Source organism: Globicephala melas, chromosome 13 (genome assembly GCF_963455315.2).
Source record: "Globicephala melas chromosome 13, mGloMel1.2, whole genome shotgun sequence".
Classification (NCBI taxonomy): Eukaryota; Metazoa; Chordata; class Mammalia; order Artiodactyla; family Delphinidae; genus Globicephala; species Globicephala melas.
In genome coordinates, this window is record NC_083326.1 from 40,247,479 (window position 1) to 40,271,526 (window position 24,048).

The 24,048-nt window shown below is 45.1% G+C and overlaps 3 protein-coding genes across 34 annotated transcripts in view; 2 read left to right on the forward strand and 1 right to left on the reverse strand.

Annotated features, from left to right (window-relative positions):
• The window catches only part of DTNA (dystrobrevin alpha), a 403,422-nt gene that overhangs the window by 308,380 nt on the left and 70,994 nt on the right, over positions 1-24,048 (reverse strand). The gene's annotated exons all lie outside the window — the stretch shown is intronic.
• Positions 11,732-17,709, forward strand: LOC138842936 (uncharacterized). Its single transcript, XM_070046941.1, is given in 1 exon segment — positions 11,732-17,709. A coding segment is annotated over 1 exon segment (5,298 nt). The 5' UTR covers positions 11,732-12,282; the 3' UTR covers positions 17,581-17,709.
• Positions 17,636-19,204, forward strand: LOC132598302 (syncytin-1-like). Its single transcript, XM_060310117.1, has one exon. It carries the CDS (start codon positions 17,636-17,638, stop codon positions 19,202-19,204), a length of 1,569 nt encoding a protein of 522 aa, XP_060166100.1.

Here is a 24,048-nt window from a genome sequence, read left to right on the forward strand (position 1 = left end):
TTAATGTTTGTCAAACTTTCTACCATTTTTAATCCACTGAAAACTGGCTTCCTAACTGCTGAAATTGCTTATAGAATCAAAGTCCCCAAATCTAGGCTTTATACTACTTAATCAGCTCCACCTAACCTGACACCTTGCCTTTTCTTCTGAAAGATTATTTCCTCTCGTCTCCCATGCCACCCATGCTACTGCTTTCCCTCTTGTTTTTCTAGCAATTCCTTCCTCAAAGATGAACTGTCTCTTGGTCCTTGTTTTAGTCTTTTCTGTTCTCACAAAGCTTCCCTTGGTAATCTAATCCATCCTTCTGTCAAACCCAGATCTTTCTCCTGACTTGTATATCCACCTGCCTGCTGAACGTTTTCATGAGTACATGTCATGTGGGATTATGATCCCACAGTCATGGAGTGTTTTCTATGTGCCAGGCATTGTGCTAAGAGTAGAAAAGACTTGGGCATTTCACACTGTCCATGCCTAAAAGAGAACTCACATGTGTCTCCCCTCTCCCCTCAAACCTACTCTGCAATGAAGGTGTCACCTCCTCCGGGTAGCTGCGGTGGGTCAAATAGTGGCCCCCAAAAGATATGTCCATCCAGAACCCATGAATGTAATATTATTTGGAAAAAGGGTCTTTGTAGGTGTATTTAAGTTAAAGACCTTGAAATGAGATCATCCTGGATTAGGGTGGGCCCTAAATCCAATGACACATTACCTTTCAAGAGACAAGAAAGGAAAAGACAGAGAAGGCTGTATGAAGATGGAGTCCAGCTGGAACTATGTGGCCACAGGTCAAGGAACCACCGAAGCTGGAAGAGGCACGAAAGATCCCTAGAGCCTTCCAAGGAAGCGTGGCCCCGCTGGGGCTTTGATTTTGGATTTCTAGCCTCCAGAACTATGAGATAATACATTTCTGCTGTTTTAAGCTACTAACTAGGTTTGTGGTAATTTGTTACAGCAGGTCTAGGAAACCAATAGAGTACCCGTTCTTAATTTCCCCCAGTCCAAGTGCCCCAATTCTATATTTAAGCTGATTCATCGTTGTCCGTTTATTGTCCCTCTTCCCTGTTAGACTACTTTTCCTTGAAAGCAGGACTCTGAATTCCTTTTCTATCCCTAATACTCGGCACACAATAGGTATACTGCAAGAATGGTTAGTATAGAAATAGCGTAAATCTAAATATAATAAAGACAGATCTTCTTCGAGTAGTCTTCCTTAATACCTTCAGATTCAGCATAACACTTCCTAGGCTATTGCCTTACACAAAAACATTTATCACCTACACTGATTTTTAAAAGCAAACTCCAGCATCCTTAGTATGGAATTCAAACTGCATTACCGTTGTTGTATTAAAGTGTGGAATCGATTTTGTGTTGAGGGTATTGTCTCAAAAATAGCTTTGAGATCTTTGTGCTGGCTCAAGTATAATTGAGAAAAAAAAATTGAGAAATACTAGAAAACAACATTGACAAATTGACTAAGAATGTTCAAAGTTTTAGGGGAAACAAAACATTAGCAAGTTTAGAAATGACAGCTGTAGAAATGAAGAATGGAAGAAAGCACAGGAAAAATCACACTCTTAAACATTCTGTGCTTTTTTTACGTATTAACAGGAATGTTGCATTACTGAGCGACAACAAAAAAAGAAGTAATTGTTAAAAACATAATTTTAACAAATCTTAAAAAAAGAGATCTTTTAAGTCATTTAAATTATTCTATCAAAGCTGTCTTATTAAATGTTTCTTTCAATTTGTATGACTTTTTAAAATACGTACCTGTATGTTAAAATATAGAGGTTTTTACTATGTCATTTGAGAAAAATAAAACATAGCAAAGGAGAGCACAGAGCCATTCATATAAGATGCAGTGAATACAAATCCACATCCTTAAGGCAGCTCCCTAAACATATCATTCATAGTTACATGTGTTTTGTTTTTAAGACACAAAGGAAAAAAAAAAAAGACACAAAGAGCTTTGCTTGGTAAATGCCTATTTATCTTAGATCTACAGCTGGCAGCCGCCACAAGCACACCCACTCACACACTAATTAACCCTGTTTGTGGAGGGTCAATGCATTTATGACACAACTGAAACAGCAACAGAAGGAGACACAGATACACTTAAAAGTATTAGAGTTATTTGCATATAAAATGGTCCAATTAAAAGGCTCGGTATATATTTGAACAAATGAGTATAAAGCAGCTCAAAAACATAATTCACATCAATCTAAAATGTTATTGAAAGACAGATGGATGGAAGATAATAGGCATAATTTCTAACTAAAAATACACAAGTGCTTTATTTCTCCACAATGAAAAGGGTTTTACATTTAATCTTTTTCCTAGGAGAGTTTTTTTTTCTCCAACAGTAAATAAGAATATGGTTTTCCCAGCTAAAGCTAGACTTTTCAAAGGTCCTTTAAAAGGGTGGGGGGATGGGCAGAGGAGAGGGGGCTGGAACCGGGGCTGGGGTGACAGGGCAGCCTTCTTACAGAACATGTTTTCATGAGAAGGTTTTTATGGACCAACAGTAAGTCAAAGAACACTCATAAGATTTAAACCTTATGAAGTTCTCTGTATTAGTTTCCCAGGGCTGTCATAACAATTTTAGCAAAAACTGGTTTGCTTAAAATCGCAGACGTTTATTTCATCAGCGTTCAAGAGGTCTACTGTCCGAAATCAAGGTGTCAGCAAGGTTGGCTCCTTGTGGATGCTCTAGGGGAGAAACAGTCCTTGCCTCTTTCCTAGCAAAGGTGTTTGCAAGCCTTAACGTTCCTTGGCTCGGTGGCAGCGTAACTACAATCTCTGCCTCATTCTTCCCTGGGAGCTTCTCTACATGACCTTCTCTCTAGAATGCCGGGCCCGCCTTAAGCCAGTATGACCTCATCTTAACTATTACATCTGCAAAGACCCTGTTTCCAAATAAGGTCACATTCTGAGGTTCCAGGTAGAAATAAATTGCGGGGGAGACTGTTCAATCTAGGACAATCCCTGTCTTTGAAGTTCTCAAACCTCGTATTGTAACTTGTGGGATAAAGGCCCCATAGTCATAGTTGTTTGGGATAAATTTTCTTAATTTACAATATATCCAAAGGCACAGTACCTCATGACATCAAATTTTCCTGCATTTAACCAGTAACTTTGGGGAAGATCTTCAAAGATAGCATAGAATTTTCTGTGCACTCTCTCATGGGTGATTGTCATGGTAATTATTCCCTAAATCAGTGGGCCTAGAACTTTACGGTCTTCACAAGCACCTGGAGAGTGAAGTCAGAAAGAGAAAAACAAATACCGTATGCTAACACATATATATGGAATCTAAGAAAAAAAAGGTCATGAAGAACCTAGGGGTAAGACGGGAATAAAGACACAGACCTACTAGAGAATGGACTTGAGGACACGGGGAGGGGAAAGGGTAAGCTGTGACAAAGTGAGAGAGTGGCATGGACGTATATACACTACCAAATGTAAAATAGAGAGCTAGTGGGAAGCAGCCACATAGCACAGGGAGATCATCTCGGTGCTTTGTGACCACCTGGAGGGGAGGGATAGGAAGGGTGGGAGGGAGGGAGACACAAGAGGGAAGAGATATGGGAACATATGTATATGTATAACTGATTCACTTTGTTATAAAGCAGAAACTAACACACCATTGTAAAGCAATTATACTCCAATAAAGATGTTAAAAAATAAAAAGACGGATTTGCAGGGATCTCAGAGTTAGACATTTGTATTTCTAACAGCCCCTGGTGATCTGGATGCTGATGCTGGGGACTACAGTTTGAGATTCACTGTCCTAAATGATCGTCAGGTAAGGATCTCTGTTACTCTCAGGAAGGAAGATCTTTTCCCTCATTATCCAGCTCGCTCCTTCTACACTGATCCTTAAAGGTGAAGAGCAGTAGAATACAACAGTGAAGAAAGAAAAGGAGAAAGATGCCACTTCCGGGGGCAAAATACATCTATTATTAACTTCTGACTGATGGAGAGGTCAAGAACAGAATGAGGTGGAATGATTATACTGACCTTTGGCTAGTTTGGGGTTCCTGAAGAACTATAATTCCTATTTGAAAAAGAGGAGAAGTCTTTTTATTTTCTAAATATAGCTTAGTGTCTCCAAATTTTGGTGAAATTAAGGCAACTTCAGTGGACAGTAATAAATATGGTGAAACTACAGACATGGCTTACTTTCTTTTATTCAAGTACAGGCATTTAGGTTGTGTGTGTGTGTGTGTGTGTGTGTGTGTGTATACCTTTAAAAGAAGCTTCTAGCAGAACTGACTTGTGATAATTTTTACATTAAGAAACAGTTATTGAATAAATGAATGTCTTTCAGCAGTGAAGCAATAGTTAATGGCTCAAAACTGGTTTTACAGAAAACACCATAAATATAGCCATATATCTTTACCATAGTTCTAGTGTATGGAAAAAAAGAAAGTGGTATTAACGTCTTAAAATACAAATAATGATGATTTGGAGAGTAGAAAAAATACATGCAATAATTTAACTTTTGCTAAAATTTGCTATAATTGAATAGTTGCTGTGATATAGCATTCTCAATTTTCCCCTGCACAAGTACAGGTAGGTAAAAGTAGCTGAAAAAACGAAACCTTCCGACATCAATAAAAATCGCAATATACAAAAAAATGGCCAATGTAAGAAGAATTATAAGTCAGGATATTTCTATAAGCACCCACTTATAACCTCTCCTCTAATGTAATTAGCATGTACAGGAAATTTTAATATTTTTTCTATCTATGAGGTACAATAAGAATGGATTATTTCCTATACAGTTGAATCATTGATTTGTGAAGAAATCAAAGCATTTTCAGATTTTAACAGCATTGTAAGGAAGCCATTATTACTCTGGTAGACTCAGCCATAATGTTGGAAAGCCACCAAATATCAAATATAAATTTAGAAGAGAAAACAAGTTCATTTGGCAGTACTTCAAAATTCTGAAGAGTAAAATCTTTTACTACAGTTATGTGTTTTAAAATACATGCAGATATATCCCTAGAGGGCAGTGGTTTCATTACTGAGTGCTCCTGTAAAGTTCTTAAGGATTCTAATGGTAGTATTTCAAATTTCATCTCAATTTTTTTTTAAGGAGGTTAGAAAAACAGTATTTTTAGGGAAACCCATTTCATCTTTGAAAGTGATGCTAAAATCTATTATTGTTATAGTAATGTTTGCTGTAGTATATGTTTACAAAATTGTTGTTACGTCTTAAAGAAAAGAAAAAAATTATAATTTTTTCTTTTTTCTGGTAAGATCACTCTCTTCATTACCAAGTGACAGAACACAATCAAATATATTGTGCAGATTATAATTAGCATTGAATTTAAAAAGATAAGAAATGAAAATACAGAACTTAATATATTACGTCAAATAATTTTAGATCGTTTGTTCACTGACATTGTTTAGTGAAAAAAAATACCGTCAAGAAATTTTATTCAAATTTTAAATTGCTGTAATTCTCAATGACTGCCATGAAAAAGGAAGATGTATTGAACATTCAGGATACTCAGTGGAATCAAGAGTCATCTCAATGAACATCAAAATAATTGAGTAAAATATAAATGTGGGCTTATTTCAATTATGAGAACACTACAGTGCACTTACTTTAAAAGGAATTCTAAGCAATAAATACCTTCATGACCTTAGAATTTACTATAACTTTCCCATTATCATATTTGAATAATATGTTTGTTTTTATTCAACAAATATTTAGAGTGCCTAGCCATGTTCCTGGCATTGTGTTATATATTGTGGATATAAGAAAAATTAAGACATAATCTTACTCTTGAGGGGTTTGTTGTCTCCTAGAGAAGATGTATCTAAAACAAAAATCGTCAGTTTGTTAAATTCTGTAATATAGGCATACAGGAAGCTAAAGTGCAAAAAATTATCTACCAAGAAGGGATGATTAGGGAAGGTTTACAGGAAAAGGTCACTTAAAACCTCAGTTTAGAAAGATGAATGGGAATTAGTCATGCAAAGTGAGATTTGGGTGGGGAAGGAAGACATTCCAAATAAAGGGAACCATTTATGTGAAGGGTTATGAGTGAAAAAGAGCAGGGTGAAATGCAAGACTCTCTAGTGGTTTATTATGGTGAGCATGGTCTAGTACATGATTATAATAATTACAAAATGGGACATAATATTTTCAAGCACTGTATAATTTGCATTTTTCTGTACATACTTTGTGGTTTGGTCCATGTAATGACAAAGAAGATGGAACATTAATCCCAGCCTATTAGGGAAGAAATGGATAGTAAATGAGAAAAAGGAAGGAGTCCAGCTCTGAGAATAAACATGTTTACTGAAGACCTCTAGAAAGTGGCTCTCCTTACTTTTGATTTCAGAAGGGAGTACAGTCAGGAAAAGTGCGGATGAAACCTTTATTTTCTGTTTCAATCAGACATAGTTAACGTCAGCTTAAAGGTCTTCACTATATGACCCTGGATGGATGGATGAAAGTGATGAGTACAACAAAGGACACTGGCCACTTCTTTCTTTTTGCATCGCCTGTCCAGGACACTAACGTATACTCTTTGTAGTTTTAGATGTGACATTGAGTTCCTATCCCATATCTACAGGATGAAATATAACACTGCACATATATGCACTAAGTGCAGTTTTCAAGTTTCAATTAAAAAATAAAAGATTGTATACATTTAATTTTTATTCAGTATTTCCAGAATACTTTGTTTGATTTTCTATTGTTTTTTTCACTTAACCACAGGACTTGATTCAGTTGCTTACACTGGTTACACTGCAGTACAGGAAAGCAATTAAACAACTATGAGTTTGGAATTTTAAACAACTTTGAAACAATTAGTTCACTTCTTTTCAGAATTCTTTCTGATTACTTTTTTATAATTCATCCTAATTATCTTTACTTTCTCTTCATTCTCTCTGCCTTTGTGGAATCAATGAGGGAAATCAGTCTTGATAGGTGTCATGTATACAGTATTCTTTCTAGACCGTAAAGCTATCAAGTAATGTTTTGAATTAAATCTCACCATACAGCTTCCTTCTATTGGTGGCACTGTTGCCATGTTCCCATGGGTAGTACTTAGTCAACATTAAGGGTGGCCATGTGTAAAAAGCACAGGCAGCTTGTCATCGTCAAAGTCTGCCAATGACCTTCATCAATGCCCTTACTCTGAGGGCTCCCCCTCTGACCTAGTCTCCTAGCATTGCTCCTCCCTACCTAAGCTCCAGCCACACCAGTGTCCCACTGCCCCTCAACAATGGCCCATACATTTCAGTTTCAGAACATTTGTCCTTACTCTTCCCTCTGTTTCCCCTAGATGTCTGCATGGCTTGACCCCCAGTTTTATTTAGGTCCCTACTCAAATGCCACCTTATTACAAAGAGACATTTCCTAACCAGTCTATGTAAAATACTTCCCTCTCCTATTGTCTGAATACTCCAACCACTTTCTCTCCCCTTGCCCTGTTTTACTTTTTACACTTGTCACATGACATATTTACTGTACGTTTCTTACATATTTATTTATTGTTTATCTTCCTCCATTAGAATGTATGCTCCCTAAGAGCTAGGACTTTAGTTTTGCTCACAGCTGTCTCCCCAACACCTAGAACAGTGTATGATACTAATAGGCACTTGGTAAATATTATTATTTTTTTTAATTTATTTATTTTTGGCTGCGCTGGGTCTTCCTTGCTGTGCGCGGGCTTTCTCTAGTTGTGGCGAGTGGTGGCTACTCTTCGTTGCAGTGCACGGGCTTCTCATCGTGGTGGCTTCTCTCGTTGTGAAGCATAGGCTCTAGGTGCGTGGGCTTCAGTAGTTGCAGCACGCGGGCTCTGTAGCTGTGGCTTGTGGGCTCTAGAGTGCAGGCTCAGTAGTTGTGGCACATGGGCTTAGTTGCTCCGTGGCACGTGGGATCTTCCCAGACCAGGGATCGAATCTGTGTCCCCTGCATTGGCAGGTGGATTCTCAACCACTGTACCACCAGGGAAGCCCCGGTAAACATTAAATGAATCAATAAATCAAAAATAAGCAAACTAAAACCAGGAACCGAGTTCATGATGACATACTGACCTGTAACTTAAGGACTTTCTGGGTGTTTGTTTATAAAGTGGTTGATTCTAATACACCGGCATCCTCCACATGAGGTGTTTGTTAAATGCATCTTCAAAAGATCAAGGGCCATGTTGTCATCCTGTTCACACAGACTAACTATGAAAAGCAATGACTGAAAAAATCTGATTTATATTAATTCCTGAAGAAAATTTAAATGTAAGGAAAGTAAGAGAATAATATTAGGTAGAGGCATTTAAACTGAAGGCTGAGATGGAGCCAAGCAGAGTAGCATTGATGACAAATGGCTGAGACGAAGAATGACCTGTCGTAAGGTTATGAGTAAGAAAGGAGTCTCTGCAAGGAAAAAAAAGGCCAACTTAATGCAATGGTAACCAACTGCCACAAGGTCACTGTTGAAGAGGCAGGCCAAGATCACATTATCTTGGGTCTTGTAGGTTACTAACATCTGTTTGCACTGTGTACCAAGATCACCTGGAAGCCACTGAAAGGTTTAAACTTGGGACAGTGATATCAGGTGATGTACATTTTTATTTATTTTATTTTTAAAAAAATATTTATTTATTTTCTCTGTTTTTTTGGCTATGTCAGGTCTTAGCTGAGGCATGTGGGATCTTTCATTGCAGCACTCAGTCTCTCTAGTTGCGGTGTGGGCTTCTCTCTAGTTGTGGCATGTGGGTTTTCCTCTCTCTAGTTGTGGCATGGGGGCTCCAGAGTGCGTGGGCTCTGTAGTTTGGGGCATGCGGGCTCTCTCGTTGAGGCACGTGAGCTCAACAGTTGTGGTGCACGGGCTTAGTTGCTCCACGGCATGTGGGATCTTAATTCCCTGACCAGGGATCGAACCCACGTCCGCTGCATTGGAAGGTGGATTCTTTACCACTGGACCACCAGGGAGGTCCCTGATTTACACTTTTAAATGATATTCTGGACATTTGGGTCCAGACCTGTGAGAGGATCCACTTTTGTCTCCTCCTTTTGCTAAGTACAGCTTAAAACCCTAGACATTATAGACAAAACACACATATGAAGACTGAACGCTGGAGAGAAAACAGACAGGCTAGGGACCTTGAGGCCTGAGAATGACACAGCAGGGAGTTCCCTGGGTTTTCTTTTTGCTTCAAACATCTCAGACTGGGCACTGGGGAAGCCAACCTGGAAACGCCAACAGGCAAAGACAGAAAAGACTCCAATGAAAAGCAAAGCAAGAAGATATTCTGGCAGCTGTGTGAAGAGTGCATTAGTAGAGCGGTAGGACCAGTACAGAAGATACTACAGTGATTCAGGTAAGAGATGCTGGTGACTTGGATTTGAGTGATGGCTGTGGATATGGCTGTGCAGAGGTGAACCCCTGTGGAATATAGTTTGGAGGCAGAACTACCTGACTTGCTTTTGGCCTACACATGGGCAGCAGGGGGGGTGGGGGCAGGCAAGGGAGAGCCTTCATATAAAGAACTCACGAACTGTAAGAATTTGAGTGAGAAATGATCAATTGCTGTGAAATAAGATAGGAGAGCTAAAACAAAAACTCTTTTGTTCTGAGGGATGACAGCCTAGATTCATCAAGAGAGTATGAATGGAGTCCAGTCTAGTCACAGTGATGATAAAAATAATAACAGCCCAGACTCAACAGATGGCCTTATATTTTACAGCAAAGGAAACAGGAGCTCCATTGCAGTGTGGTTTAAAAGAAATTTGAGTTACTATGGGACTAAAAGCAGTGCCCAAGGACGGCCTCTATTGAGCAATACAGAATACAAGCAAAGTCGGCAAAGAAAGCTGTGCAATTAACCGAAGAGTCATACACATAAATACAGTAACCAGGAGAAATGAGGCTAGAACATAATATAACAGGAAAATGGAAATGTTTTCTTTTAAAGGATTGCATTTCGTTTTGATTGGGAATGATACATTCAGAGCTTTACTGGCTTTTACTGTATCTTGAAAGGAATGAAAGAAAGCTCCTTGAATAGACAATACAATGAACCTAGAGTTGGAATCATTTGATATCTTAATGAATTTTCAGTAAACATAACTAGAACAAAACTACCTAATTTTCTTAGTCTTTTAACAATGCAATTAATTAGGGTTATATTTAAAACTTATATAGATCTCAAGTGGCAATTCTTAGGCTGAAAGGGCACCTAAGAATTTCACTAGATAATATTGGAAAATCCATTTTAAAATGTGTTTATCCACCTGCTCTCCAGCCTGACATGACATAAATACTAAATTGATATCTGGACTCTTTTCTGATAATCCAGCATCTTTCTTCGGGTGAGCAGGAAAGATCCAGTTTAGCGATGCGTTTATATCTTCAAACCCTAAAACCATTTAACAACCAACCAACCCCATATACCTTTTAATGGTCACAGCAACACTTTTTGCTTATTAATCTCTTGGAAAGTAGTACATGGGAAATGTTGACTGCAGAATTTCTGAGAAAACTCCACCCTCACCCTACCAATTCGTACAACTTTCTAGTTTATGGTAACAACGAAGGTAACAAGTTCATTTTGTGAAATTTCTAAATCACCTAAGCTGGCACTCTAGGATAACAGAAAAAAGGATAAAGTGTACCACTGGAAGCTTTCCGGAGTTGTTTACACATCTACTAGGAGAACACTTAGATTTTAAGGCAGAGAGGGTGATGTAAACCATTTCTTTAATAACGTAGCTCAGGTGCAAAAGATAACATTTGGAATCAGATAATACTCTAAGTCATTTTTTTTAATGCCCAAAGTTCATCAAGCCAAATTCATTCGTTCAATTTAAAATTATGATTCAGCTGCCAAATGTACCAGTCACCAGATCAGTTTCAAAGTTACCCTTTGGGAAACCCCTTTTAAGAACTAACTCTCAAATTAACTACAGTCATTATCATTAGTGAAAAAAAAAAAAGCCAGTAGTCGCTAAAGATTAATAAAACATCTTATCTAATCTGGCTCTAAAATAATGTTCAGAGAAGCAAGTAGAGAAAAACCAGCAAAAGGCAAGGAAATAATGAAAGCTAATAGGAAAAGAAACAAAAAAATATCTGGAAATAACAGAACAGCAGGTTTATGCATAGAGTAATTCACAAATTATTAAAAACTGACAACTACTTGTTGGAGGACAGCCTAAAGATGCCTAAGGTTAATGGATGTGTAAGTCACTCAAACTAAGAAGTAAGTGAGGGGGCTATGTTCTAGTTTGGTGAGAATAGGACTGAGTTGACGCCCTGCATTCAATTTGTGCTTTTCCTGGAATTTCTTTTCTGTTCTTTCCGGAGGGGAAGGGCCGAAAAAGGACCATTCCAGGGCGCGGCGCTGGGCTTGCCACATTTGGGAGCGCCGCCTGAAGTTGGGCGCACAGCCTCCCGACGCCCTGCCGTTGGGCTGGTGGAGGCCGCAGCACTGCTAGGGTTGTATCAGTCCTCCTGTTTGCACTATTTCTTTTTGCGACCATGGCCCCGCCTTAAGTATTTCTAATTAAGAAACAAAACCTCAGGAAACCGAAACTTAACCAGCCGCTCTCGCTTCTGTAATTACGCCTGCTGACCCCCCCCCCCGCAACCGTCCAACCAATCAGACGGCGACTAGTGTCTCTGTTTGAAAGTCAACCAATCGGCGACTAGTGTCTCTGTTTAAAAGTCAACCAATCGGCGACTAGTGTCTCTGTTTAAAAGTCAACCAATCGGCGACTAGTGTCTCTGTTTAAAAGTCAACCAATCGGCGACTATGTTTGTACCGGTCTATAAAAGAGCTGTACTAAACTCCGCCAGGACCTCTTAGCGTCACCGGCAACGAGTGCGCGGAGGTCCAGGTTCGAACCTGCAATAAATGACCCTTGCCGTTTGGCTTTGACTCTCGACTCTGGTGGTCTTGTGGAGGGGCCTCGCGACCTTGGGCATTTCATTTGGGGGCTCGTCCGGGATGCCCCCAAGCCCACCAGACATCAGGTCAACGGGTCATCGCTGACAACCGATCGGTAAGTAAGCCGGCTCAGGGTACCTTCTGTTTTGGGGACTAGGACAGTCCTGGCGGACGCGCTATAGGACACCTAGTCGGGTGTGGTTGGAGACGTCCACCACGACCCATCTGGGGCTGGCAGCCCATCTGAAGCGCGCACGCGATAACCTCCCCTTCCTCCTTTTACAGACTCCGCTATTGGGACTGCTCTTAATCACTTTTGTTTTCAGAGTAACCTTTTCTAATCAATCTCTTCCAGGACCTAGACATGGGCCAAGCACAGAGTACCCCCCTCTCCCTCCTTCTCGCTAATTTCGGGGATGTAAAGTCCCGAGGACACAACTTCAGTCTGGATATCCGGAGAAGAAAACTAATTACCTTCTGCCGCTCTGAATGGCCAACTTTCGGGGTTGGCTGGCCCACCGAGGGTACCTTTTGTCTTCCTATAATCCTAAAAGTTAAATCTAGAGTTTTCTTGCCAGGAAAAGAAGGCCATCCGGACCAGATCCCCTACATCCTGGTATGGCAGGACCTGGTAGAAAACCCTCCTCCCTGGATGACCCCCTTTTTGTCACCAGGGTCATGTAAGATCCTTGCGGCCCGACCAACTAAACCTCCCAAGCCTCAGACCCGAACTGCACCCATACTCTCTGACAGCCAAGACCTCCTTCTCCTAGACCCCCCCCCATATCAATCTCCTCCTGTGGCCCCACAACCAGTCCCCCTTCCTGCTCCTGGCTCTGCTCCTCTCCCCTTGGTAGAACCTCCTGCGGCCCCTCCCGGAGGGCCACCCAGGCCAGAACCGGAGGACCGAGAGGCAGAGGCACTACCGGTCCCCCTGCCCAATGAAAATAATTCCCAGGGGCCGGCTGGGCGTACTCGCGGACGCACTCAGCGCGACCCAGGGTTCCGCCATCCTGATTCCACCATAGCCCTACCCCTGCGAGAAATAGGCCCTCCCGATGAGACAGGGAACCCCCGACTCCAGTATTGGCCATTCTCTACCAGTGACCTATATAATTGGAAAACCCAGAATGCCCGTTTCTCTGATAATCCTAAAGACTTGATAGCTCTTCTAGATAGCGTTATGTTCACTCATCAGCCCACCTGGGATGACTGCCAACAGCTCCTCCGGATCCTATTCACTACCGAAGAACGGGAGCGAATCCAGCTGGAGGCGAGAAAACTGGTTCCTGGAGATGATGGTCAACCCACCGCTAACCCTGACCTCATCAATGCAGCTTTTCCCTTAACTCGCCCCCCGCAGGATGAATGGGACTATAACACCGGAGAAGGTAGGGGACGACTGCTCATTTATCGCCAGACTCTAATGGCGGGTCTCCGGGCTGCCGCGCGCAAGCCCACTAATTTGGCCAAGGTATATTCAATCGTACAAGGTAAAACAGAAAGTCCCTCCTCTTATTTAGAAAGATTAATGGAAGCCTTTAGGCAGTATACCCCTATGGATCCAGAGGCCCCCGAAAATCAGGCCGCCATTGTAATGTCCTTCGTTAACCAGGCAGCCCCTGATATTAAAAAGAAACTCCAGAAGTTAGAAGATCTGGAGGGCAAACAGATACAGGACTTACTCCGTATCGCCCAGCGCGTCTTTAATAACCGGGACGCCCCAGAGGATAAACAACTTAAAGCCACTGAGAAAATGACTAAAGTCTTGGCGGCCATTGTTCAGAAAGATCAAGAGGGCCCCCCAGCCACTCGATCTCCCAGGCGACCATTGGACAGAGATCAATGTGCCTATTGCAAGGAAAAGGGCCACTGGGCTCGGGAATGCCCCAAGAAAAGGCAGCCGCGCCCCAACCAGGGGCAATGGCAACCGAACGCCACCCCAGTCCTGTTTACGCATGATACAAAGTAGGGGGGACGGGGTTCGGAGCCCCTCCCCGAACCCAGGGTAACCCTACGAGTGGAGGGGAAACCAGTCCAATTCCTGGTGGATACAGGGGCACAGCATTCGGTCTTGGTTAAGCCCCACGGGAAAATTTCTAACAAATCCTCCTGGGTCCAGGGAGCTACGGGAGTCAAACGTTACCTATGGACCACTCAGAGAACTGTGGACTTGGGCACGGGAAGGGTAACCCATACCTTTCTGGTCATTCCCGATAGCCCTTGCCCCTTACTGGGGAGGGACTTACTCACTAAAATGGGAGCACAAATTCATTTTCGGCCAGAGGGGCCAATCGTAACAGACCCTCACGACCAACCCATATCTGTGCTCACCCTGAACTTGGAAGATGAGTACCGACTTCACCAGGAACCACCCTCCCAAAATCAAGATATAGAGTCATGGCTTCAGCAGATCCCCGAAGCATGGGCAGAAACAGGGGGGGTGGGACTAGCCAAACACCGCCCAGCCCTATTCATAGAGATCAAACCGGGGGCAGATCCTGCACGTGTCCGACAGTATCCCATGCCCCTAGAGGCCAAGACTGGTATCACTCCTCATATTCGCCGGCTTCTTGACCTGGGGATACTGCGTCCCTGCCAGTCGGCCTGGAATACACCCCTGCTGCCAGTCCGCAAACCTAACAGTAAAGACTACCGCCCAGTGCAGGACCTGAGGGAAGTCAACAGACGGGTCATAGACATCCATCCTACTGTGCCCAATCCATATACTCTTTTGAGCGCCCTTAGTCCAGAAAAACAATGGTATACTGTGCTGGACCTCAAAGATGCCTTTTTTAGTTTACCCTTGGCGCCCAAAAGTCAAGAACTCTTTGCCTTCGAATGGTCAGATCCCGAGAGAGGTATAAACGGACAACTCACCTGGACCAGACTTCCCCAAGGATTCAAAAACTCGCCTACCTTGTTTGATGAGGCCCTACACGAGGATCTCAGTGAGTACCGGAGACAAAACCCCAATGTAACCCTCCTGCAGTATGTTGATGATCTCTTAATAGCTGCTGAGACCGCTGAAGCCTGCCTGCAGGGAACCAGAAACCTCCTACGGACTCTCGGCACCCTGGGATACCGAGCCTCTGCCAAGAAAGCACAGATCTGCAGGCCTGAGGTAACTTACCTGGGATACCTATTGAAAGGGGGGCAACGATGGCTCACAGATGCACGGAAGGAAACCGTCCTCCGCATCCCCAGACCCACCGCGCCTCGACAGGTGAGGGAATTTTTGGGGTCGGCTGGGTTCTGCCGTTTATGGATACCCAAATTTGCTGAAATGGCCAAACCGCTATACCTAGCCACCAAAGAGCAGACGCCCTTTGAATGGACAGAAGAGGCTGAGCAGTCATTTCAGCAGATTAAAACTGCCTTGCTATCCGCACCCGCCCTGGGTCTCCCTGATGTCTCCAAGCCCTTCCACCTCTTTGTAGATGAAAGCAAAGGCATAGCTAAGGCCGTGTTGACCCAGCCCCTCGGTCCTTGGCCCAGACCTGTTGCTTACCTATCAAAAAAATTGGACTCAGTGGCTGCCGGCTGGCCTCCTTGCCTCCGGATGATCGCCGCCACGGCCCTAATGGTAAAGGATGCTGACAAACTAACTATGGGGCAGGAGTTACATGTCACCACCCCCCACGCCATCGACGGGGTTCTCAAACAGCCTCCCGACCGATGGATGAGCAATGCTCGATTAGTCCACTACCAGGGTCTACTGTTAAATCCCCTCAGAATCAGCTACACTCCGCCGCGGGCATTAAACCCTGCCTCCCTATTACCTGACCCAGATTTGGACTCCCCACTCCATGACTGTGCAGAGGTACTGGCCCAGATCCATGGGGTTCGGGAAGACCTACGTGACCAGCCCCTACCGGATGCACAAGTCACATGGTTCACTGACGGCAGCAGCTTTGTCCAGCAAGGTCAGAGGTATGCGGGGGCAGCAGTAACATCAGAAACTGAGGTGATATGGGCAGAGACTCTCCCCCCAGGGACCTCAGCCCAAAAAGCTGAATTAATTGCCCTGACCCAAGCTCTCAAGATGAGCAAAGGCCAAAAAGCTACCATATACACAGACAGCCGGTATGCTTTCGCTACCGCACATATACATGGGGCAATATACCGAGAGCGGGGACTACTCACAGCAGAGGGCAAAGACATCAAGAACAAAGAGGAAATCCTGGCCTTGCTAGCGGCCATATGGGAACCCAAAAAGCTAGCCATTGTACACTGCCCGGGGCATCAAAAACCCACGAATCCAGTCACCCGAGGCAACAATTTGGCAGACCAGACGGCTCGAAAGGCGGCACACACTCCAATACCATTACTTCCCCTGCAACTGCCGGATCCAGGCCCCCGGGAACTACCGCCCCAACCCGACTACTCGGAGGATGACATCAGATGGATGAGCAAGCTTCCTCTAACCCAGGTTAGAGACGGATGGTGGCGGGACGCTAAGAACAATATCCTCCTTCCTGAGAGACTAGGAACCCTGGTCCTTGAACGGATCCACCGTAGCACCCACTTGGGCGCCCGACGGCTACAGGATCTCATCAGGCAGACTGGACTTAAAATTAAAAATGTCTCCGAAAAGACTGAACGACTGGTTGCTGACTGTGCAGTCTGCCAACTCCATAATGCCAGCACCCACCCGCCAACCACTGGCATCCGGGAGAGAGGAAACCAGCCTGGAGCCTACTGGGAAGTGGACTTCACGGAGGTAAAGCCTGGCAAATATGGGTATAAATATTTACTGGTGTTTATAGATACCTTTTCAGGTTGGACTGAGGCATTCCCAACCAAGAATGAGACTGCACGAATAGTAGCTAAGAAGCTACTAGAAGAGATCCTGCCCAGGTATGGCTTTCCAGTTATGATAGGGTCCGACAACGGGCCAGCCTTCGTTTCTAAGGTAAGTCAGGATCTGGCTTCCATACTTGGGGCTAATTGGAAATTACATTGTGCATACCGCCCCCAGAGTTCAGGACAGGTAGAAAGGATGAATAGAACTCTAAAAGAGACCTTGACTAAATTGACCATGGAGACTGGCGCTAACTGGGTAGTCCTACTCCCCTACGCTCTGTTTAGGGTGCGAAATTCCCCCTATAAGCTAGGATTTACTCCCTACGAAATAATGCATGGTAGGCCTCCTCCTATCATCCCTAACCTAAAGACTAACCTTATCCAATTGGACCCAGAAAATAATCTCCTGTCTTCCCTCCAAGCCTTACAGCGGATACACGAGACAATCTGGCCCAAACTAAAAGAGCTATATGCAACAGGACCCCCACCTACTCCACACCAGCTCCGGCCAGGTGACTGGGTCCTTGTCAAACGCCATCGACAAGAGACCCTAGAACCCAGGTGGAAAGGACCTTACCAGATCATCCTGACAACGCCGACAGCCATCAAGGTGGACAGCATAGCTGCCTGGATCCATCACACACACGTCAAGCCGGTGGACCCATTTTCTGACCTCATCAAGTCCACTAAAGCTGACGTCACCTGGACTGTTGACCGGAGTAAGAACAATCCCCTCAAACTGACTTTGCGCCGTACCCTCCCCCATGATGACCAAGGTACTGTTGATAGCCCTAATGATAGTCCTAACCCTCAACCCTCGGGCCACGAGGGGAGGATTCGGCCCTCCCCCCAATAAGAATACTTTAATACAACTACTATATGGTGCACCGTGCGAGTGCAGGGGAGGTACTATGGAGACTCCTGTTGTTCCCCGAGGGTATACTCATATGCAGGACTGCGGGGGCATAACTGCGTATCTTGTTCAGGAATATAGGGTTACCGGGGCCTCTCAAAACTGGCAATGCTACCATAAGCCTAAGCCACTCCCCCCTCGAGCTACTTGCCCCTGTTCCACCTTCCAGGAATCAATGCATAGCATGTGCTATTCCTCTTACCAGCAATGTATAGGGGCCAATAACAAGACTTATTTCACAGCCATACTACAGAATAATAAAAGCCCCACCATTAGTGATGATAATAAATACCTTCAGGCTGGATGCACTGGCACCCCCGGGACCCCGGTATGCTGGAATACCAGGGCCCCCACACATATGTCAGACGGTGGGGGGCCCCAGGACGCAGTGCGCCAGATAGAAACCAGAAGACAAATAGAAGAGGCCTATCGGCATCTGTACCCACAGCTCAGCTACCACCCCCTAATTCTCCCTAAGGTCGATCCCTCTGAATTGGACTCCCAGACCATGTCCATACTAGAAGCTACTTTTGCGCTTTTGAATACCACCAACCCCAACTTAGCACAGGATTGCTGGCTCTGCCTTCCTCAAGGACCGCCCCGCCCTATAGCCATCCCCACCTTCGCCAATTTAAATATCAGCGAACGATGTAACCCTACTTCACTCCCCGAGCCGTTCCCCATACAATTTTCAAAATTTTCAACCACCTTTAATACCTCATGCTTTGTCAAGAACGATTCCCTCTCTAACGCCAGTATTGACTTGGGAATCCTTTCATCCACTGGATGTAGTCAATATATCCCCGTGAACTCCTCCCTCTGTAGTCCTAATACCACTGTCTTTGTCTGTGGAAGTAACCTAGCATACACCTATTTACCCCCGAATTGGACAGGGGTCTGCACCCTGGCCACCCTTCTCCCCAATGTAGACCTGATCTCGGGAGACACCCCGTTGCCCATTCCCAGCTTTGACCTCTGGGCAGGGAGAACCAAACGAGCCATTACAGTCCTACCCCTCCTGGTAGGATTAGGAATTACAGGAGCTGTGGCCACAGGGAGTACGGGTCTTGGGGTCTCCCTTCACTCCTATAGTCAGCTGTCTAGGCAATTAATAGAAGATGTAGAAACTCTCTCTGGGACCATTCAGGACTTACAGGACCAATTAGATTCGCTGGCCGAGGTGGTCCTACAGAATAGGAGGGGCTTAGACTTGCTGACAGCTGAACAGGGTGGGATATGCCTCGCCCTAAAAGAAAAATGTTGTTTCTATGCAAATAAATCAGGCATTGTAAGAAACAAGATCCACCAGCTCCAGGAAGACCTAGCTCGCCGCCGGCAAGAATTAGCGGATAATCCCCTTTGGTCAGGATTTCATGGGATGCTCCCCTTCCTCCTCCCCATCCTGGGCCCTCTACTATGCCTCCTTCTCCTCCTCACTATAGGTCCCTGTATACTCAGTAAAGTCATGAATTTTGTTCGCGAAAGAATAAATACAGTCCAGCTAATGATATTAAGAACACAATATCAGCCCTGCGAGGCCTCAGAAATTGAAGAAACGGAGCCTTGAGGACCCAAGATTGGCTCCTCTGGTTCATGAGAAAGGGGGGAATGAGGGGGCTATGTTCTAGTTTGGTGAGAATAGGACTGAGTTGACGCCCTGCATTCAATTTGTGCTTTTCCTGGAATTTCTTTTCTGTTCTTTCCGGAGGGGAAGGGCCGAAAAAGGACCATTCCAGGGCGCGGCGCTGGGCTTGCCACATTTGGGAGCGCCGCCTGAAGTTGGGCGCACAGCCTCCCGACGCCCTGCCGTTGGGCTGGTGGAGGCCGCAGCACTGCTAGGGTTGTATCAGTCCTCCTGTTTGCACTATTTCTTTTTGCGACCATGGCCCCGCCTTAAGTATTTCTAATTAAGAAACAAAACCTCAGGAAACCGAAACTTAACCAGCCGCTCTCGCTTCTGTAATTACGCCTGCTGACCCCCCCCCCGCAACCGTCCAACCAATCAGACGGCGACTAGTGTCTCTGTTTGAAAGTCAACCAATCGGCGACTAGTGTCTCTGTTTAAAAGTCAACCAATCGGCGACTAGTGTCTCTGTTTAAAAGTCAACCAATCGGCGACTAGTGTCTCTGTTTAAAAGTCAACCAATCGGCGACTATGTTTGTACCGGTCTATAAAAGAGCTGTACTAAACTCCGCCAGGACCTCTTAGCGTCACCGGCAACGAGTGCGCGGAGGTCCAGGTTCGAACCTGCAATAAATGACCCTTGCCGTTTGGCTTTGACTCTCGACTCTGGTGGTCTTGTGGAGGGGCCTCGCGACCTTGGGCATTTCATAAGGTACATTGTGACAGGTTTTTGGACAGAGGGGGATGCTGGGTACTGAAGAGTCCAAAGAAGTGGCGTCTCACTCACCTTGGGGTCAGGGAAAGATTTATGTTCTAGAGAGAGCCCCTCTGGCACTAGTGTGGGCTGAAAGACAGAGACTCTTGTCACTTGCAAGAGAAGTGACCAGACTCTCATGACTATACCCACGGTGGGAGCTGAGAGAGGAAGAGTCTGAAGAAATCGTTGGGAGGCATGTCTACAAGGCGGGGGCTCTGGATAACTTTTGTTCTTGGCTTGGAAAGGATCTGACAGAAAGTGGTACCCCTTACTAAGGTGGGCATAAGGGGAAGAAACACCATAGTGATGAGACTGCTGAGGACTCATCATTAGCATCATTGTCACAATCATTCTAGAGAATGGATAGGAATCATGAGTTCAAGTATAAAATTCGAAATGGTCCAGAACACTTTCAAACTTGTTTTCTGTTTCTCTTCCAAGGCAAAATGGTTTTGACTGGCCAGGCATTAGGAAGAACAAAGCCACAATTACAAAGCCACTGGGTAGTTCCTCCCTATTAACAAGTTAAATGCCTCTGTTAACATCTGAAGGTATTTTTGCTCAGGGGCCAGTTTAAGCTCTCAAAGAAACAGCAGGTATTAGGAGTTTTGACTCCTGGCCTGGGACACTTAGGAGACTAACCCAGGCCTAGTAAGTACCTCGGTGGCAGGAAGGGGTGTGCACAGATACGATCAAATTGTTAGTGCAAGCTCGAGTCCCCGACACATAGTGAGGCCAAACAAACCGAAACGTTGGAGTTTGGAGCAGAGAAAGGTTTATTGCAGGGCCATGCAAGGAGACAGGTGGCTCATGCCCTAAAAGCCCTGATCTCCCCGAAGGGTTTCACCAAAGCGTTTTTAAAAGCCAGGTGAGGGAGGCAGTTCGCAGTGTATGTGATCAGCTCGAGCACAATTCTCTGATTGGCTGATGGTGAGGGAACAGGGTGGTGTCACAGGTGTTAACATTATCAGTCCTTAGGCTCCAAGAGGCCTGGGGGCTACGTGCTCAAGGCCCTCAGGTAGTTAACATCTTCCATGTGGTGGGGGTTTGTTACATCTGTAAAACAGCTCAGGAAATGTGCATGAAATACTGTTATGTAGGTACCTTCAGAGAGGAGCTAAAGCACAGGATATGGGGGAAGACCTGTGCTGGGAAGGCCCCATAGGATCTTGCTCGGTTACAAAATGACAAATATTTCCTTAAAATCCCTAAAATCAAAGCACATGGTTCGATTTCCTTTTTAATGACTTGATACTTTCAATACTTTAAACACTGAAAGAAATGCTTCAATTGTAAAATGCCCTACATAATGTTAATTATCACTGTCTTCTTCACCTTAGATTGTTTCTACTGAAGAAAGTAAAAAGAAAAAGAATTCAGCCCAAGAGAGCGTCTTGCTCTTTGGACTGCCTGGTGACCCTTTCCCCTCTTGGCTCTGGTTCCCTCTCTGGGGAACCCCTCTAGCCTGCGTGAATGACCACAGTGCATGAACCCAGGCCGACCGCAGGAAGAGGGTCTCAGTCGTGTCTGTTCAGGCGGGGTTAGCCATGCGTTTCTCAGTTACACGTCCGTCCAGTCACCAAATTCATAGCAGAGAAATACATCGAAGGCAGCATGGAAGAGGTCATTCTTTAAAGGAGGAAAATCAAAGTCTCCACCGAATTGCAACTCAAGGATAAATCCCTCAAGCCTCAAGAAAACAGAAGGTAAGAGGGCTTCCGGGAAGATGGCGGAAGAGTAAGATGCGGAGATCACCTTCCTCCCCACAGATACACCAGAAGTACATCACACGTGGAACAACTCCTACAGAACACCTACTGAACGGCGGAAGAAGACCTCAGACCTCCTAAAAGGCAAGAAACCCCCCACGTAACTGGGTAGGGCAAAAGAAAAAAGAATAAACAGAGACGGAAGGATAGGGACGGGTCCTGCACCAGCGGAAGGGAGCTGTGAAGGAGGAAAAGTGTCCGCACACTAGGAAGCCCCTTCGCGGGCGGAGACTGCGGGTGGCGGAGAGGGGAGCTTCGGCACCGCGGAAGAGAGCACAGCAACAGGGGTGCGGAGGGCAAAGCGGGGAGATTCCCGCACAGAGGATCTGGGCCGACCGGCACTCACCAGTCCGAGAGGCTTGTCTGCTCACCCGCCGGGGCGGGCGGGGCTGGGAGTTGAGGCTCGGGCTTCGGAGCGCCGGGAGAGGACTAGGGTTGGCCGCGTGAACACAGCCTGCACGGAGTTAGTGCGCCACGGCTACCCGGGAGGGAGTCCAGGGAAAAGTCCGGACCTGCCCAAGAGGCAAGAGACTTTTTCTTGCCTGTTTCCTGGTGCACGAGGAGAGGGGATTAAGAGCGCTGCTTAAAGGAGCTCCAGAGATGGGCGCGAGCCGCGGCTAAAAGCGCGGACCCCAGAGACAGGCATGAGATGCTAAGGCTGCTGCTGCCGCCACCAAGGGGCCTGTGTGCGAGCACAGGTCACTATCCACACCCTCCTTCTGGGGAGCCTGTGCAGCCCGCCACTGCCAGGGTCCCGGGATCCAGGGACAACTCCCCCGGGAGAACGCACGGAGCGCCTCAGGCTGGTGCAACGTCACGCCGGCCTCTGCCGCTGCAGGCTCGCCCCACACTCCGTGCCCCTCCCTCCCCCAGGCCTGAGTGAGCCAGAGTCCCACAAGCAGCGGCTCCTTTAACCCCGTCCTGTCTGAGCGAAGAACAGACGCCCTCCGGCGACCTACACACAGAGGCGGGGCCAAATCCAAAGCTGAGCCCCTAGGAGCTGTGAGAACAAAGAAGGGAAAGGGAAATCTCTCCCAACAGCCTCAGAGGCAGCGGATTAAAGCTCCACAATCAACTTGATGTACCCTGCATCTGTGGAATACATGAAGAGACAACGAATCATCCCGAATTAAGGAGGTGCACTTTGAGAGCAAGATTTATGATTTTTTCCCCTCTTCCTCTTTCTGCGAGTGTGTATGTGTATGCTTCTGTGTGAGATTTTGTCTGTATAGCTTTGCTTCCACCATTTGTCCTAGGGTTCTATCCGTCCGTTTTTTTTGTTTGTTTTAAATTTTTTTTTCTTTTTTTCTCTTAATATTTATTTTTTATTTTAATAACTTTATTATATTTTATCTTACTTTATTTTATTTTACTTTATCTTCTTTCTTTCTTTCACTTCTACTAATTCTATCTTTCTATTTTTTCTCCCTTTTATTCTGAGCCGTGTGGATGAAAGGATCTTGGTGCTCCAGGCAGGAATCAGTGCTGTGCCTCTGAGGTGGGAGAGCCAACTTCAGGACACTGGTCTACAAGACACCTCCCAGCTCCACATAATAACAAACAGCGAAAATCTCCGAGAGATCTCCATCTCAACAACAGCACCCAGCTTCACTCAACGACCAGCAAGCTACAGTGCTGGACACCCTATGCCAAACAACTAGCAAGACAGGGACACAACCCCACCCATTAGCAGAGAGGCTGCCTAAAATCATAATAAGTCCACAGGCACTCCAAAACACACCACCAGACGTGGACCTGCCCACCAGAAAGTAAAGATCCAACCTCATCCACCAGAACACAGGCACTACTCCCCTCCAAGAGGAAACCTACACAACCCACTGAACCAACCTTAGCCACTGGGGACAGACACCAAAAACAATGGGAACTACGAACCTGCAGCCTGCGAAAAGCAGACCCCAAACACAGTAAGATAAGCAAAATGAGAAGACAGAAAAACACACAGCAGATGAAGGAGCAAGATAAAAACCCACCAGACCTAACAAATGAAGAGGAAATAGGCAGTCTACCTGAAAAAGAATTCAGAATAATGATAGTAAAGATGATCCAAAATCTTGGAAATAGAATAGACAAAATGCAAGAAACATTTAACAAGGACCTAGAAGAACTCAAGATGAAACAAACAATGATGAACAACACAATAAATGAAATTAAACATACTCTAGATGAGATCAATACCAGCATAACTGAGGCAGAAGAACAGATAAGTGACCTGGAAGATAAAATAGTGGAAATAACTACTG